This window comes from Malaya genurostris, chromosome 3 (assembly GCF_030247185.1).
Source record: "Malaya genurostris strain Urasoe2022 chromosome 3, Malgen_1.1, whole genome shotgun sequence".
In the NCBI taxonomy this organism is placed as follows: domain Eukaryota; kingdom Metazoa; phylum Arthropoda; class Insecta; order Diptera; family Culicidae; genus Malaya; species Malaya genurostris.
The window spans coordinates 176,523,279-176,542,866 of NC_080572.1; the positions used below are offsets into that span (position 1 = coordinate 176,523,279).

Below are 19,588 nucleotides of genomic sequence, written 5' to 3' on the forward strand. Positions count from 1 at the left end.
TTCTGGAGAAGATTGATATTTTCAAGATATATGAAGATTTTTTTTTCCTGTTTATACATTTTCCACATAGGTTTAATCATTATTTGAAACATTAGTTAAAGCTCCTAATCAATTACGAAATAAATAAAAATACACAAGTTAATTTATTAAAAAAAGTCGTCATTTTCCAGTCCATAGCGAACGGTGCATCATGTCACTTTTTGGTGGATCGAATATTTTGTCATACATTATCAAGATGGAAATATATTCAGAGATCTCAAATTATTAAAAAAAATCATCCAGCTGACGTTTATCGACGTATTTATGTTTTTTTCAACTTTTGTATGGAGAGGCATCACTGTGCGCCGTGGCGCTCGAGCCCAGCTAAACATGCTAGGTTCGTTGATTCAGTTAGACTGTTTCTTCGTGTGTTTTACATGCAGGATAGTTTAATTGGCAAAACGATTTACCCGGATAGGATCTAACTACGGTGGCTTTTTCGTGGTTTTCATTACATAGTTGTATTCGCATGTGATTTTTTCAATCTGTTTTCCTCGTAAGATGCTGAACAAATTTATTTGCTCTTGTTTTTTATTGACTATTTTTAGAAAAATGCGTACTGTGAAATGTGCTGTTTTTTCATCACTAAATTCTAAAAGTCTCATTGACACGCGTTATTCTTACTTATAAATTTCTGTAGGATTACTGTGCTCATACTCGCATATCAGTCCCATATCGATTTTCGCCAATTTTGAGTTAGCTTGAGGAATGAAATCTATCCTCAATGTACTATCGGAAATTGCAATAAAAGTTGAGGGTTTCTTTAGTAAAATGTGAAAAAAATATCAACTCATATCAGTCCCATATGCAAAGTACCCGCATATCAGTCCCATTCAGTGCAAATTTCAATAATTTCATTTGTTGCAATATTGGAATAGCAAAGGTGTATTACCGATGTTTCATGTAATAATACCATGATTTAGCATTAGGCAGCATAATAAATCAAAAAATTCAGAAATAAAATTTTTATCGTCTTTTTTCTCGACATGCCGATTTTCCATATGAGACTGATATGCAAGTATGGGCAGTACTGTAGTCACTAATTTTCACACCCCTCACCGGTTTAAAAACAATATCAATGATTTTAAATGTAAATCAATCGGAAATCATGCTTGATCTTGCTTATATATGAATTTCTTCCACAATGCTCAAAGCAGATCGAATAGTCCAGTGATTTGATCTTACAGGAGTCAGGAATAATAGTAATTCAAAATCACTACCGATTTTTTGTGACTCAAGATCAGTATTGATTTTGATCTATGTGATTCAACGAATACTGACCAATTAATCTTTGAAAGATCAGATCAGTAGTGATCTTCAGTGAACAGAAAGAAATTATAAATTTTACAGATGACATAATTCTTCAAACGACTTAATTCATAACTACTCAACTTCTCAAATGCCATAATATTCCATTCGTACAGAAATTTACTGGCTCCGAGTGTAGTTTGCACTCGACTAGCAAGTAAGACTGTATGAATTTATATGCACGATTTACCAGCCAAACAGATATGTGCTTCCGTGGCTCAGTCGACTAACTGGTGTGCTTTGTGATCTAATGTTTTCCGGTTCAAGTCGCGTTGTTGATGTCGATCTTTTGAATCTTATTCCTTTCGTTTTAAAGCCATGTAATTTTCAAATCACACAATTTTACATGTTCTTGAATATAAATTTGTGTGAAATATGACGCTCCATTTATGTGCATCTGATAAGATATAAAATCACTAGAATTTTTCGAACTGTGTGGGAATGATCACAAGCAGTATTCTTCGATAGTGATCAAGATTTGATGATAATTTTGATTTTTCCAGCCCTTCCAATTAATAATCTGGACGGTATCATTCTTTTGGAAAATACACCCAAACCTCCATTTACGTAATAATCGGGACTTAGTAAATCAAATTATGACGTAAAAAAAGTTTACGTTATTTGGAATTTTCAACGTAAAAAAAGTTTTTCATATGTATGTATATTATTGGACATGTATAATATAATGGATAGCTATGGAACACAAATTATTAGTATTTGCAGGAAAAGGATGTCCTAGGTCGCATAAATTTCCAAGATGGCGACTTCCGGTTCATCGATATTCGTGATAAACCATCAGAATATGAGTATTCTTGGAACGGGTTTGATGAGTACATGTCAGAAAACGATGTTTGAGGTGGTTCTGAATTCCAAGATGGCGACTTCCGGTTTATTGATATTCCTTAAAAACCCTTACAATATGGGTATTTTCAAAACGGGTTTGATGAGTGGATGTAGGAAAACGATGTTTGAAATTGTTCTGAAATCCAAAATGGCGGCTTCCGGTTATTCCTTGAAAACTCTTACAATTTCTCATCAAACTCGTTCCAAAATACCCATATTGTAAAAGTTTTCAAGGAATATCAATAAACCGGAAGTCGCCATATTGGAATTTAGTTCCACCTCTAACATCATTTTCCGACATCTACTCATCAAACTCGTTCCAAAAATAACCATATGGTAAGGGTTTTCAAGGAATATCAATAAACCAGATGTCGCCATCTTGGAATTCAGAACCACCTCGAACATCGTTTTCCGACATCTACTCATCAAACCCATTCCGAAAATACCCATATTGTAGTAATTTCCATGGAATATAAATGAGCGGGAAATGATTTTCATTGTATGCCAAAATCTTTCTACGAAGTAGGTTCGTAAAAAAAGTTCACGTTATTTGGGATTTTGTTCGTGAAAAGAGTTTCGTAAAAAGTTTACGTAAACGGAGATTTGGGTGTTTATTGATAAAGTTGAAAATAGATTATACGAGAAAATAAAACCACTAATCAGTATTATATTCAGGTCTCAGTTAGGCCTACTTGCAAACCAGGTGAAAATCACCCAACGATCCTATTCGAGACCTTCTGTCTTGACGTGGCTTTCCATATAGGAACCTCAAGTTTTTTTCAAATAGAATTAAGTGATTAATGTTGGACTGCTATGTGGCATAACAGTTCAATATGAACTGTTGTGCACTGTCGAGTGTAGGACGAAATGTAATGAAAAGTAAGATTGTTAGACTTATTAATTTTCAGAACAACTTTTCCTGATTAAGAAAAAATGGCGTTATGGTAAAGAAAAGCTCATGTGCCTTAATGAATAAACCTCATTTTCAAAATCCAGTACATCGGATGCAATAATTTAATTTCATAATTGTTAATATTTTTCTTTATTTCGAGAAGTATTCATCAACGCGTCTCTTCTCGGATGATAGAAACATAAGCGCTCCGGAATCCGAGGTCTTGGTTGCAATATTGAAAATAAAATGAAAAATTTGCAATTCGTCTTGTATTCTAGCAACCGTGGGCAGGGCACAAAACATTCCTCTGTATACTGTTAGTGAATCCCACGGGAAGACCACCCGCCAAACAACCGGCGACCTATTTGCGGGTCCTTTCCCATCCAATCACATAGCTTTCTCATAATGCCGAACCCCGTATGATAAACCTTGATATTTTCACAGTGTCCGATTCAAGGGCGTGTTTGGTTGTAATAGAATTTCATCGGCGAATAGTGATTTGTGTGCGTGTGTGTGAGAGAGAGAGGGATAGAGCGACGGTGTGGGTGTGTGGTCTAGCAATCCGATATCTGATAAGAGGAGAAAGTGGGGGTAATTGAATGTTACCTCCATTGAAGTCCGTCCTTGTCCTGGACCTTGTAGTACTCGTAGATGAAGGTGCCGTTATTGTTGTGAAGTTGATGAATTTGCTGCTGCTGCTGCTGTTGAACTTGATGGTGTTGTGGCTGATGCTGGTGAGTCTGCTGTTGCTGCTGCTGCTGATGCTGGTGATGATGATGATGATGATGGGTAAGGGAATTGAGGGTAAGACTAGACTGAGTATTGTTACTATCGTCTTCCGGCGACGATTGTGAACCGCTGCTGTTGCTGTGGTGGTTGTTGTTGTGGTTGGTAGCGGAACTGCTGTTGGCGTTGCTGGTATTGACGTTCAGCATCGAGGAGGTAGCGGTTGTCAGTGGGTGTTCATAATATCTGCAAATGCAGAACCGAAGACATGTAGAAAAGGGTACCGTCTATTGTATTTGCAGTTGGGCATGGATGGAGATGATTCCCCCTTCCTTGGAGGGACTTACTATCGGAATTCAATTGTACTTACCGTGCATACGCTGCTTGGGTGGCGCTGATGTGTGCGATGCTATCACTGTTCACCGGATCGGCCGACATCGGTGATTCGGGATGCGATGAGATTCGTCGACTGCGGAAAAGTTTTACAAAAGAGGTTGGGCGGAGTGGAATTGATTTTATTTTTGTTTTCATTGCTTTTAATCGAGCTACGTCGAGAGGAATGCCTTCATCAGTGCTTCTTTAGTTCAGTATTTATCTGTAGGCAAATGATTCATTTATGCTAACTAAGGATCTTAACTACGGGTGAGTGTTTTTTTCTTGATATTTCCAAGTGCCTTGCAGGAAAGTTGATATCGATCTTTCAAATTCCAGTAAACGGCGAAGGTCAAATGAAAGAAGAGCTCAGGGGTGTAAACAAGCGCTAGGAGAATCGAGCATATAAAAAGTGTATCGATATTTCGCTTACGGAATACCCAGAAACGCTCGTCGAGGCCACATTTTGACCTCCACTTTTTTTTTACCGCAACTGCAACATTCCACCTCGCTTGGCACGGTATCAACACTTCAAAGGTATCGAATTTCGCGCAGCTCTCGATTTTGCTCCTTCCGTGCAGTGTCGAACCTTCCAACCCCCGGATGCTCGGGGTCCCGGAGTTGGAGAAAGAGATCGGAGGGGTTTTAGTACGTTACATGATTTTGGATGATTTTTTTATTCGTTGCAATTTGCCTTGATCGAAACGAGCATAAAAAAACCGTTGCACACGGGATAAACTTGTCCGACACGAGCATGCAACATAAATTACAGCTTCAGCTTAATTTTTTTTGCCTTTATCACATGAGCGTATAGTCCGGCATGTGGGTCCGCAGGTCGCTTCGGTCGGTTGTAACCGTTTCCCTGATCGGCACTCGCCGCCGTACCCACTAAATTGTTTACTTATGTTTTTGACTCCGAGGGGCGAATAAATCTCGAAATTGATCGTAATTATCTCACGATCCGGCCGAGAACGAGATCGAGAGAGTGAGAATCGGCTCGGCAGACACATTTCATCCATTTGAGGGCACGTGGCCCCACACTTTCGTTTGAATGGCGGAATCGGGACCGGTCGGATCGGGACGAAGGGCGGCATAATTGAGTTCTGGTTTGCAACGGTCGGCCGTATGAGTGCAATGTAACTTGAGGCAGTTCCGTCATGCGACCTGTACCTACTCGGTTGAGTTGCACCGCCCCGACTAGCCTAGTCTAATCGCATGTGCAAAGCGAGGACTTTTTTTTATTTGTATGCTAATTTCTAGTGGTAGTAATTTTATTGGCGATCGTAAATCAGTCCGTTTTTGTTTATTTTCCCAGTTGCCCTTAGACCATTTATCAATAATCAGTGCGGGGCCGGGAAGCTGACCGACTCGGAACTGCTTGGAGAGCCAGAAATACCCGCCCTTTTATTGTTCTTAGATCGTAAACAAATTCTTTGCGATATTCAGTCCTGAAGGTGAGTGGCATTGCCAAGTGGTAAAGGAATATTAATCGTTGTTTGTTACTTGTGAAAATTTTCAACTGTTTCTATTACTTCAAGGCTTAGTAACTCTATATTTCCCGGAAATTTCATTATTGGAATGTCTCGTTTGTATATTCGATTATGTTCCATTTCTTCAATTTGTCACTAAGTTAGTTTTATTCAATTGAATGACAGAAACATGCGGTATATACCTAGTAATTGATTTTCAGCACCAGATTAGCGTCAACATCGTTCAGGTTGAACTAGCAACAGTCAACAGGCTGCGAACAAATTTTAATTATGTTGCGACACCGAGGATTGTTAGCATTATTTAAATAAATTACCTCGAGGGATCAATTAGCCGTTACGTAAGATGCTTCTCGTTGTTTTCATACTGCCCCATCACGTACACGGTTTTAGCTGCATCGTTGCATCGAACATGCCGGTATCTTCTGGACAGGTGACTACCGAATCAGTCTGCCGTGGCTGCCGCCGCTGGCTATGTGGGCTATCGATAATCGCACGGCTAAGCCTGGTGGTTGTCGGTGGCATTTTGAAACATCATACTACCAATGAGTATGCGGTGCTTCGAGAATGACACACATCAACACCGTGGATGCGAAGATGAAAAATGGCTTCCCACTACGCAATTCGGTAGATGTATGCGAAGTTGACAGCTTACTAGTTAGCCGTTATTCATTGTGAATTTATTCCACCAGAGGTAATCAATATTTTTTCCATCGATGACGTGCTGCAGCGCCGCGACGAAACCCAAGTGATTTTATTCAAATGAATTCTAAGAAATTTTTATCGGCAACAAACTTGAAGTGATAATTTGATTAACAATCAAAACAACAACGCTTAGAAGTTGGAAGTTTGCTGTTTCGATTCGTAATGTTTTAATGTAAATCGAGGAGAATTTCAATGCCTAGATAAGAGAGGTATAAATTTTTGGTTGCTTTGTTTGTTTTCGTACACACAATGAGAGACGAATGACACTACACTCGAAACAAAATTAAAACAATTTTTGCATAGTACTACAATAATCATTATCTATGGATTAGATTCATGAAGTCTATTTTATCGCTAGAACATATTTGCTATTAAAATACGCTCGTGAACAAATAAATTTTTCGTGATAGAATAAGTAACTGCATGTTCAGCGAAACTGTGGGCAAAATAACTGGAATAGAAAAATACTTCATTCTCTGCTGGTTATTTTTCATTTCTTTATCTCGGTAGCCCGACTTGTTTCTCTTCCCCTCTACAATTGATCTTGTTCTAACAGATCAAAGTAACATTCGTAGTGAACAGATTATTCTCGCTGAATTTGACTCAGGTCATCTTTCTGTAACATTCAGATTTTCCGATAATTAATCCAAATAGTTCTAACACATGGATCAATAAGTCCCGAGACTAAAGCAGAGATGGCGCTCGTAGTAAACCAGTAACCACGTCTTTCTAGAGTACTAACCTTTGCTTGAAACGGGTCAAAATTTTAAGTCGATCCGACCAGAAACAGCTGAGTTATCGAGGTTGGAGTAAAGTCGTTTTGTAGTTTGTTAAAAAAATGGAAAACCGAGTTTCGTGTTTTGAAAAAACATTGTTTTCTAATGGGTAAAAACACCGTGCAAACGAAACAATGGATTGAAAAATGTTATCCGGACTCTTGTCCATCAAAAGCAACGATTTGTCGGTGGTTCGCCGAGTTTAAACGTGGTCGTACCGACACAAATGACGCGGAACGCTCGGGTAGACCTGTGGAAGCCGTTACACCGGAAAATGTGAGTGAAGTGACAAAAATTATAATGAAAGATCGTAAAGTGAAGCTCCGTGAGATTGCTGAGATGACACAGATATCAGTGTATTTACTATGCTTCATGAAAAATTGAGCATGAAAAAGGTTTTTTCCAAGTGGGTGCCGCGATTGCTTTCGATGGAACAAAATGCACCCTGCCACAAGTCGATGAAAACAATGGCGAAATTTTACGAATTGGGCTTTGATCTGCTTTCCCACCCCCCCATACTCGCCAGATTTAGCCCCCAGTGACTACTGGCTCTTTGCTGATCTTAAAAAAATGCTCCAGGGAAAAAGATCACCCTAAAAGGTGATTATGTTGATGAATTGAAAAAATTTAGCAAAAAAATGTTGTTTCCATTGTTAGTCTCGGGACTTATTGATCCATGTGTTATATTGAACTATTATATAGCTGATTGGTTTGAATACAGATCTCACATTGAAAATCATGTGAATCATGAAGTTATTTTAGAAAATCCTACGAACAACGACACAGAAAATTTGAATCATTACATAATTGAAGCTAGGAATCTTTCAGTTTCCAAAGCTCGAACTAAATTTGATTGCCCTATCACCAATGACAATCTTTAGCTACTTGTTCGTCTGAAGAAAGTTCGTCGACGACAATATCAACGCTCTCGTGATCCTGCTATGAAAACCATAGTTAAGGATTTACAACAAGATATCAAATATAGGGTTACTCTTTCGCGAAACGAAAATTTCGCTAGAGAAGTTGAACAAATTAAGCCATATATTCCAAACCTTTCTGAAAATTTTCTAAGGTTCTTAAAAAAACAATTCCTCCTCTCAAGGGAGGAAATCAAATACTTCTTACAAACAACGAAAGAGCTCAAAAACTTGCTCAGCAGTTCGAGAGTGTCCACAATTCGAATTGAAACGTTGTGAGTCCTATTGAAAATGAAGTCTCACTGGAATATGATCAATATTCAAACTCAAGTATTGTTACAAGATTGATGAAATTCTGTCAATAATTAAGAAACTTAAAAACATGAAGGCTCCTGGTAATGATAGAATCTTTAATATTCTTATTAAAAATCTTCCCGATGTTGCCTTGAGACTCTTGGTTAAAAATGTTCAACAATTGTTCCCATTAGATGGAAAAACGCTTAAGTAATGCCTATCTTTCGAGTTTATACTTGATTTCGACTGGGGTGATAATCGTGGAAAACAGGAAAACGGCTGTCTCAGTCTTATAATACAAACGAATGTTGTTTACTGTCCGACGTTTCGGCTCTTGGTTGCAGGCCTTTTTCAAGGAAAACTGGAAAATTTTATTGTGTTACATTGACAAAAACATAAAGCGCTGAACAAATAATACAATGTAAAAACTTACTAAAGTCTATCGTTTATAGAAATGACAACTCTCCGATGAACACCAATACTACTTTACTCTACACAGCACTTTGCTGAGCTTTTCAACGATAACGTTACCTAATAACGTTGATAAGCTCATTGTTTTTATGTTTTTGTCAATTTAACACAATAAAATTTTTCTGTTTTCCTTGAAAAAGGCCTACAGAAAAGGCCGAAGCGTCGGACAGTAAACAACATTCGTTTGTATTATAAGACTGAGACAGCCGTGTTTTTCACGGTAATGCTTAATCAGAGATGTCTATCTCCTCTGTGTGACGAAGAGCAAGCAAAATTTCTCCCCTCGCACTGACAACTTCAACGAGAGCTCTTCTCTTTCACATTTATACACCACTGTTGTGTAAGTGTGCACGCATCATGAGTGCGTTTGTTTATTTCCTTTTACCTCTTCCACTGAATCGCACCAAAGTGCTAGAGCATTAGCTAATAAATTCTCTGAGGTGGATGCAGATACTTTCACAGAGGTGTACACGCCGGTGAGCACTCTGCTGTATGGTTTTCGTAGATGAAGCGTGGATACGCAAAATCAGCAAAATAAAACAATTTATCGTAAAATTTTCGGTTTTCCTTGCAAATTTTTCATAGCAAGGCCAGATCTACTCTATATTAATTGAAGTTCACAGAAGTGTTCGCTCACCATCACGCGGCAGTGGTCACTTGGGTGTATTTAGACGAGAGCGCGTGTGAGCGATTCATGCGAAGAGAATGTGTTTCACTCGCGCCAGCTGCTTTAACCACAAGCACACACTCAAATGCTGTCTATTCGACACTGAGAAGAAGTGCGCTTTCCTCTTTGTGCGGTGATTCGTTTTTTGCATCCTCGGTGTGGCAAAAATCTGACTCTAGCGTGTATAACTCTGGTAAAATGCCATCTCTGATGCCTATCCTCAAACCCGATAAAAAACCAGCACAAACATCAAGCTATCGACCGGTTAGTTTACTTTATTCTATCAGTGAACTTTTGAGAGAAATATAATGTTGAGAATGACGTCTTATATTAATGAGATTTTTTTTTATCACAGCATGCCAAATTTACCGTAGAATCGATTGATGATTATTACAAGATCCACATAATTCACTATAATGTCTGTTTTGTTCCAATTTCTCTTTTTTCAGACTTTACTACGAAAGACCGCAAATAACTGTATTCTGTTTTACCCCAAGTCGTTCTTCCATGAATTTACAGAAACAAAAGTTCTACTGATCGGAATTTGGACCAATTATGATTAAACAAGACAGTTCTATGGTTCGCATATAACCTCAAAAAATAGTCTCCATGATCGTATGAATCGTGCTACGCCGTGCTACAGTACTAGCCCGTTTAACCCCATTTACCCCAATTTTTTTTTATTAGTTGTATTCCTGGGTGAACTTTATTTCGCATTCCGTTAGGAGGCTATTTGAGGTTGGTTAAAATCGATTTTTTATTACGGAGAAAGGCCTAAAAATAAGATTACAAATAGATTCAATGACCGCTAGAATATAGTCCGTTTAAGCCCTTTTAGCCTATTTTAACCCTGTATCTTATAAATTGTATCGCTGGGAGAACTTTCTTTGATTCTTTTTGAACCAGAAATATGACTATTGAAATAAATTGGGTTAAACGGGGTAACAAGATTCGTGCGGTCATTGAAGGCATTTGTAATCTTATTTTTAGGTCTTTCTTCATAATATCGATTTTCATTAACCGCAATCAGCCTCCTTCCGGAATACGAAAGAAAATGAAACCAATGATGAAAATTAAACACTTTATGAAATAAATTGAAGTAAAACGGGTTAAACAGATTACTACTGTCACTCCCATATTGATAGATCGTATTGAATATGCTTTTTGATTGTAGATCATATTTCAACTGAATATTATAACTGGAAAAGAAATGGGGTAAAACGGTACAACGAGTTTGCTGCTGTCATTAAAACTATAACAAACACTCTATTCGCTCTTCTGCAAATACTTCGGTAATAGAGTTAAGCTTGAATACAATACAGTACAAAGAGGGATCTTGGGGTAAAATGATCATGATAGCACATGATGAAATACATGGAATCGATTTTACTGAAGCTGTATCATGCCTCCAAAAAATCGTCCTGTTTTGCCTTTCTCATATAGAAAGGTTATGCAATCACTGTGAAAACCGACTTTTGAACCGAGGCCCGGAGGGCCGAGTGTCATATACCATTCGACTCAGTTCGTCGAGTACGCAAAATGTGTGTGTGTGTGTGTGTATGTGTGTGTGTATGTGCGTATGTGTGTATGTAACGTTTTTTGCACTAACTTTTCTCGGAGATGGCTGAACCGATTTTTACAAACTTAGATTCAAATGGAAGGTCTTGTGGTCCCATACAAAATTCCCGAATATTATTTGGATCTGACTTCCGGTTCGGGAGTTATGGGGTAAAATGTGCAAAATAAAGAAAATATGTGTTCTAACTTTTCTCATAGATGGCGCGAGCGATTTTCACAAACTTAGGTTCAAATGAAAGGTCCTGTAGTCCCATGCGTTGTTCCTGAATTTCATGCGGATCCGACTTCCGGATCCGGAAATATGGGGTAAAATGTGTTAAAAATTGTATACCATCACTGAAAATGGGTAAAAACCTTAAAAAAATTTCTAAATCGACCTCAAATCTTTTCCAATTTGATGGTTTTTATCAGTAGACGGTCAAACAAACCGATTTCGGTTATTCTTTTAAGAATCGAAGAAAAATAATTTTGAAGAATACCACAGTATTATATATGATAGTATGATTGATATGAGAAAGGCATCATTACACCACTAGGTGGATTAAAACAGGTTTTTGGTTATGCAATCACTGTGAAAACCGACGTTTGAACCGAGGCCCGAAGGGCCGAGTGTCATATCCCATTCGACTCAGTTCGTCGAGTACGAAAAATGTCTGTGTGTGTGTGTGTGTGTGTGTGTGTGTGTGTGTGTGTGTGTGTGTGTGTGTGTGTGTGTGTGTGTGTGTGTGTGTGTGTGTGTGTGTGTGTGTGTGTGTGTGTGTGTGTGTGTGTGTGTGTGTGTGTGTGTGTGTGTGTGTGTGTGTGTGTGTGTGTGTGTGTGGGGGGGGTATGTGCGTATGTGTGTATGTAACGTTTTTTGCACTAACTTTATGGGGTAAAATGTGCAAAAAAATGAAAATATGTGTTCTAATATTTCTCATAGATGGCGCGACCGATTTTCACAAACTTAGGTTCAAATGAAAGTTCCTGTGGTCCCATACGTAATTCCTGAATTTTATCCGGATCCGACTTCCGGATCCGGAAATATAGGGTAAAGTGTGTTAAAAATTTTATACCATCACTGAAAAGAGCGAAAAACCGTAAAAAGTTTTCTAAATCGACCTCAAATCTTTTCCAATTGATAGTTTTTATCAGTAGACGGTCAAACAAATCTATTTCGATTAATCTTTTAAGAATCGAAGAAAAATAATTTTGAAGAATACCACAGTTTTACATAGGTATGATAGTATGATTGATATGAGAAAGGCATCATTGCACCACTAGGTGGATTAAAACAGGTTTTTTTTGTCTATTTTTCACCACTGTGTGATGGTTGTCAGCAATCTCTGTTCTGTGACGATACAGGTCTGTTAAACACATGTAGAAATCAACAAGTGATCTGTAGTCACTATGCGGATAAAAATCCATTGCCGGTACCATGATTAGGAAATTATGAAAATCATGAGATCATCACTATTATTAATGATATTTTGATCAAAATGATTTAAATCATGGAATCTTTTATGTGATTCGCTCACAACATCATCAGTAATAGGCAAGGTCTCATGAGAAGTAATGTTCCATGATTTTCATGATTTCTCAATTATGGTACCGGCAATGGATTTGAATCCGTGTAGCTGTTCTTAGATCCATGATTATCATTATCTGTCAAAATGGAAAATTGAACCAAATGCAGCAAAAGCGCAATTAATTATTTTTCCTCATAAGCACAGAGCTTCATTTTCTAAACCAAACAATAATCACGTTATCAAATTGAATGGCCTGGGATTGACATGACCTGATCAAGCAAAATGCTTAGGTTTAACGTATGACAAAAACTCACTTTCTATGATCTTCTATGGAATCCAGGCGAAGTTGTAAAACATATATTAAGCTAGAAACTAATTTTGTGCGCTGGAAATATATTTACTAGGTTGAGATTATGTTGGATTAAAACTGTTTTAAGCTGAATTCGAGTCAGCACAATAACACGTATTACTAGGAACAATTACTGACAGAGAAAAATGTCATGAAAATGATTCGCGACCTTTAAGAACTACTTCGCGGACCTCGAGCTCCACGAACCAAAGGTTGGGAATAGCTGGTCTAGATATTGCAAATCATTAAAAAAATCTCCACTATCGCTATATCAACACGTAAAATCTGGAAACGTGTTATTTATAAATAAAACTTGGAGGGTGCAAAACATATACTACAAATATTTTCGTGCACTATTTGACTATGAATATAAACAATCCTACTATGTCATTTCTCGGGTCTAAGCTTGCTTCATTCAGAATTAGAACAAACTTTTGCTCATATTGTAGTGCTCATGGTGGACGGATTTGGAAGTTCTTGGCGCCCATGTGTCGGAAATTTTGTTAGCTTCACGTATTATTTTCGACACTCCGCAAATCGACTGTACTTTGTAAACAATCAACATGGAAGTCGAAAGAAGGGAAAAAATTGTGCACAGTTATTTGGAAAATCCATTGTGGTCTGCATCTAGGCCAGCTAAACAGCTTAAATTGCCCAAAAATACCGTATGGCGTGTTATCAAACGGTATAAAGAAACATTGACGACGATTCGGAAGCCTCAAGCCAATCGTCGGAGTGGAACTGTCGACCGGAAACTGCGTGGTAAGATTTTGAAGACGATTAAGAGGAATCCTAATCTGTCGGACCGTGATTTGGCCATTCGGTGCTGCCCGTAGTACCCTGAAGAGAGCTCGACTCCGGGAAGGAATCATGTCGTATTGAGCTAGCAAACAGCCAAATCGTTCCATAAAACAGAATAGTGTGGTCAAAATTTGTGCTCGGAAACTATATGACCAGGTGCTGACCAAGTTCGACGGGTTCTGATGGACGATGAAACCTATATCAAGGCTGACTTCGGGCAAATCCCAGGTCGAAGGCCGAACGGCTGCTCGGCCATCCATGGAAGTTGACCATCAATGTTAACTTCCCTCTCTGAGCAGCCTAGATAGCCGTGTAGTGTCGGTAGCGGTTTCCCAACTGCTAAGAATAACGCTACGGTCCACCTGTACCGGTGGTATAAGTCCACCAAACAGGTAAGCCGTGTGGCATCCGGCGGAATTATTTTTTACCAAGAATTGATCCACTGGTTTCCTATTCCATGTCGTAAAAGGCTACAAAAATAGGAACTCCTAAGTCAAGGTGTATTTCCGTGCCGATGGCTGAATGGCTGCAGGAGGTTAAACATTGCAGTCGTGAACGGAATATCTTGGGTTTTTCCCTTACTGGATACACGCAATGCTTAGCAATCAACTTCTTTGATCATCGCTTCGGTAGGCCAGAGATTAGAAAGCTGAGTGTCTGTGGGTGTCCTCAAGGTGGTGTACTATCCCCACTTTTATGGAACCTAGTCGCTGATGGTTTGTTAAGGAAACTTTATAACCTTGGATTTCCGACTTATGGTTTTGCCGACGATTATCATATATTGATGACCGGTATAAGCATTAACACTCTCTTTGATTTAATGCAGCAAGCCCTGCGATCTGTTGAACAATGGTGTTGTCAGGTTTGGATTATCTGTAAATCCGGGCAAAACATCAATGGTGCTTTTCACTCATCGTAGGATAATTACAGGAGCTCGTCCGTTGCAGTTCTTTGGTTCAGGGGTCACTGTGGTCGATCAAGTTAAATACGTCGGGGTTATTCTTGACTCAAAACTGAATTGGTCTGCTCACATTGATTTCAGGATTAAAAGAGCTTGCATGGCTTTCGGCCAATGCAGACGAGCTTTTGGAAAATCATGGGGACTCAAACCCAGATATATTCATTGGATCTACACAACTATCGTTAGACCAATTTTAGCATATGGATGTCTTGTATGGTGGCAGAAAGGAGAAGTCGCGACAGTTCAGTCAAAGCTAAATCATCTCCAAAGGATGGTCCTAATGGCGATGACAGGAGCATTCACGACAACTCCTTCTGCTGCTCTAGAGGCGCTACTGTGCATTAAACCACTACATGTGTTCCTAAAACAAGAAGCATTATCTTGTGCATACCGTCTTAGGGTTACAGGGCTTTGGAACAGTAACCCATTAGAATATGCTACCAGTCACACTCGCTTGTGGTCTCAAATGTTTCCGTGGGATGAGTATTTACTCGCTCCTAGTGACCTAACTCTCACAAGCAGTTTTCCTTTTAAAACATTCAATGTGAGCTATCCTCTTCGTTAGGAATGATTGTCTGGTTGTCTGGAACGACAACTTGATGAACACATAGTTTGTTTTACGGACGGTTCTCTGTTGAATGGTCGTGCTGGTGCTGGTATCTACTGTCGTGAAATAGGCTGGAGCAGTCTCATTCACTTGGTAGATGCTGTACTGTGTTCCAAGCAGAAATCTACGCAATTCTGTGTGGAGTACAATCGGCACTTCAGCAGAGGATCTGTGGTAAACGTATTTATTTTTGTTCCGACAGTCAGGCAGCCTTAAAAGCACTCAGTTCGAATGACTCACGGTCGAATCAAGTGATCGCATGTCGAACTCAAATTGAAGACCTCAGCATTTCAAATGCTGTTTACTTCATATGGGTACCCGGCCATTCTGGTATTACTGGAAATGAATGGGCTGATGAGTTGGCTAGAGCTGGTGCAACGAATGATTTCGTTGGTCCTGAACCAGCTTTACCACTTTCAACTAGTTGGATAAAGCACAAGATACGTTCTTGGGCTGCATCCAAACATGCCAGCTACTGGCGCAGCTTGCAAACTTGCGCTCAGACAAAAGCATTTCTACCAGATTTAAATCTGAAAATGTCAAAGTGTCTACTGCATTTCTCCAAGTATCATTGAAGTATTCTGGTCAGAGCTCTGACTGGACATTGCAAACTCAATTATCACATGGCTACTATTCAACGTGCTGAGTATTATTCGTGTGATTTGTGTGAATGCGATTATGGTACTTCATATCATCTGATATGTAACTGTCCCGCATTGACGCAGCTACGTATCCGGGTTTTTGGTTCTCCATACATGGTTGAGTCTGTGTATGCGGAGCTAAAATTGAAGGATATTCTCTCGTTTCTCACCCAATGTGGTAAGGAGCTATAGTCAGAAGGGTTCATCGTTCTTCCTGGAGTGAATGAATCCCTTCTGTATTCACCTTAAATAGGGTTTGGCAGATTGTTTGGCATCCTCTGAGGGGTACCGAATTTACTTCTTCTCGTACATACTGCGAGTCGTTCTGCATTCTTCCGGGAGTGCAGAATGGTGTCGCTTTTGTAAGATCTCTAAATCCTCTCGGGGGTTGGAGGTTTTATTAACAGCAGACTGTTCGGGACCTCGTAGAGGTTCAGAATTTCCTTCTGCTTCCACTAAATGTGATCCTCAGCAGATTGTTCAGCATCCCTTAGGGGTGCAGAATTTACTTCTGCTTTTATGTGTTTTTGTGTCGTCAATTTTTCCCATCCTCCTAGTCCAACCCTTACCATTTCCTTTCAATCCTTCCCTCTTATATATCGGGAAAATGATGCTAAAAACAAATTGATGGCAAGGCACAAATCTCCAAATATCAAGGGGAACGTGCCATTTGAGCCAATTTGTTCTGATTCCTGATTCCTGAAGAGAGCTCGACTCCGGGAAGGAATCATGTCGTATTGAGCTAGCAAACAGCCAAATCGTTCCATAAAACAGAATAGTGTGGTCAAAATTTGTGCTCGGAAACTATATGACCAGGTGCTGACCAAGTTCGACGGGTTCTGATGGACGATGAAACCTATATCAAGGCTGACTTCGGGCAAATCCCAGGTCGAAAATTTTACTTGGCAACGGCTCGGGGAGATGTTCCAGCTAAATTTAAATTTGTTTTTGCCGACAAATTTGCAAGAAAATTTATGATTTGGCAGGGCATTTGCAGCTGTGGCAAAAAAACGAAAGTTTTCGTTACAAATTAGACAATCAAAACGGAACTATACCAAAAAGAGTGTCTCCAAAAACGAATTTTGCCGTTCATTCGATCCCACGACCATCCCGTAATGTTTTGGCCAGATTTGGCAAGCTGTCATTACAGTAAAGTCGTTCAAGAATGATATGCAGAGAAAGGGGTCCAGTTTGTTCCGAAAAACTTTAACCCACCCAACTGCCCCCAGTTCAGCCCTATTGAGAAATACTGGGCAATCATGAAGAGGAGACTCAAGGCAAAGGGTAAGGTATGAAGAAAACGCTACATTTGTATAAAAGTATGAAGAAAACGCTACATTTGTATGAAAAAAAGATCTTGAATTCAATAATAAATAACTGAAATACAGGCAATTGTCTTTGTTCCAATTCTATCTGAAGCAAGCTTTACTAATTTTTTAAACCAGCGTGTTATTAGTTCCGAACGAGTCTAAAAGCGTTGAAATCGATTCATTCATTTCCGCAAAAATTAAGCTGGAGAAGTACGCTTTGTCGGTTACGTCATTTACACAATTATATCGCCGAAACCGGAAGTATCATTTATTTATTTATTTATTTATTTATTTGTCGTCAATCAAAAGTAGACCATAAGGATAATTACAATAATCGTCTTAAATTAGTAAACTATTCTAAATAGATCACTAAATAATGTATAATTTATTATGAGTTCAATAATTATAATTGGCTTACCGAATAGAACTGAAATATTGCTTTAGTTTGTTTTTTGACATAGTGAAATCGACTGCTTCTGAATGCTTGTTGTATACAGCCATCAATTGATTTATTGGCCCATTTTTTGCATAGTTTGTTCGCTGGTGGTTTGTAATAAAAATATTTCGATTTCTTAAAGGCCGAGATTTCTTAAAGGCCTAACAGTTAAAATAAACAATAAATAATATTTCGCGCGCGGCACTGGGAGCGAATGAAAAACACGTCCGAACTTGACGACGACTAAAATGAATAGGAACCAATGTGAACAAAAATTGTAGCTCTCAAATTGAGCGGAGATAAAAAAGTGCCTATTGGCCGTTAGCAGCTATCAAACGAGCCCAAGATTATTGAAATCGGGTCTGCTATCTTCGCTAAAGTTGAGCGTAAAGAAAAAAGTGCATTGTATTGGATCTGTCACCGCTACCTCTATATTTCCGGAACCATAAGTTACAGCCATTTGATTTTCGAACTTGATTCACAACCCAGGGGTAGCTTTCAAATGAAGCTTATTAAAAGCAGTATAACCATCTCCAGAAAAGAGAATCTTTGAATTGTGAGCACACACATACACGAACGGATTTTTTTCCGATCTCGTCAATCAGAGTCGAATGGTGTTACATCTAGGTCGCTTGAGTCGGAAGGTTTTTCTTGAGACTAAATACAACAGATAAAAATAAGTGATGCTGCTTCTGATGGGGCTTTCTACGGTCTCCTTAACCAGCTGAATCCTGTAGCTTAGCTCTATATAAGGCGTTGACACACCCTGAGTACTCGATGTGTTTGAGTGTAAAATTCTGCACCTAATATTCGGTGCCAAAGAGGAGAACGAAAAACGGCACAGACGCATGAAGATGGGGTAACACGCACCTCCGAGGCATAATGCACCTTTTGCTTTCCTCAAAAGTTACCAATTTTTTTCACTGAAATTTTAATGAAACTGTAAGTTCGCCATAACAACAGATTACTATAAAACTTTGATAGCGATGGTTCAATCATATCTGGAAAACTTAAAAGAAAAACAATTATGTCTCTGTTATAAGTAAAATCGTCACATTTATCGTCTCATATTTTTGGGGGCAAAACGACCCGAATTGTGGGAGGTAAAATGCTTAAGAATTCGCTTACAACACTTATCCATAAGTTATCAATTTAACGAATAATAGTGAACAATCTTCCACCTGGCAAATATTTTGTCAACTAAAAGTCTAAAGCTTTCTTTAAATAAGAAGAAGCTTCATGAGGGTGCATATTGCCCCGTGGTTGTCATGAGCTTTAATCCGTTGTTTTGATGGATGTTTACCCGTTGTTTAAGATCATCCTGCCTCTATGTTCAGATAATCGTCACTTCGCGTAATTTAATATGTATATTTTTCATGTTTTCCACGATCGGTTGTCATGCCCCGCATATATTTCAATAGACAATTTTTAAGGGTTTTAGAAAATAAAATATTTCATGTATTTTTCAGTGTATTCCGCGAGTATTTGTACGTAATTATGAGAAATAACGATTACGGAAGATAGTCATGCATGAAACTCTTCCGTGTTATTCTCTATAGTTAAGATATAGCTACATTTTCTTAGGGGGTGATTTTTACTCTATCTACCCCTATACAAAAAGGCTGATACTGATACGACACACGGCTTACTACTGTAGGCCGGACATGTAGTAAGAATGCCTGCAGAAAGTATGGCCTACGTGCTATGATCGCTTAATGCTAGAACTGTTTCATGGATTAAAGTAAGTTTGTTGAGTCTAGTTCTGCATCGTGAAATACCATTTTCTAAAATTGTACGCTGGCAGCTTTTTTGTTAACATCCTCTTTTGATCTGATTGCTTCAAAAATTGATTTCGGTTTGTGACTTGACCTTCTGTTTCGGTAGATTCTCAGAGTATTTA

The 19,588-nt window shown here is 38.7% G+C and overlaps 1 protein-coding gene across 5 annotated transcripts in view; it reads right to left on the reverse strand.

The window, feature by feature from the left end:
- The window catches only part of LOC131438847 (protein grainyhead), a 454,054-nt gene that overhangs the window by 150,023 nt on the left and 284,443 nt on the right, over positions 1-19,588 (reverse strand). Inside the window, exons 2-3 of one of the 5 annotated variants that reach the window (XM_058609184.1) lie at positions 4,179-4,277; positions 3,689-4,054 (exon numbers count right to left, since the gene is read on the reverse strand). The exons of the other annotated variants lie outside the window; for them this stretch is intronic. Coding sequence (XP_058465167.1) covers positions 3,689-4,054; positions 4,179-4,246 — 434 coding nt within the window. The 5' untranslated portion in view covers positions 4,247-4,277. The remainder of the gene's footprint in view (positions 1-3,688; positions 4,055-4,178; positions 4,278-19,588) is intronic. 5 annotated transcript variants of the gene reach the window in all.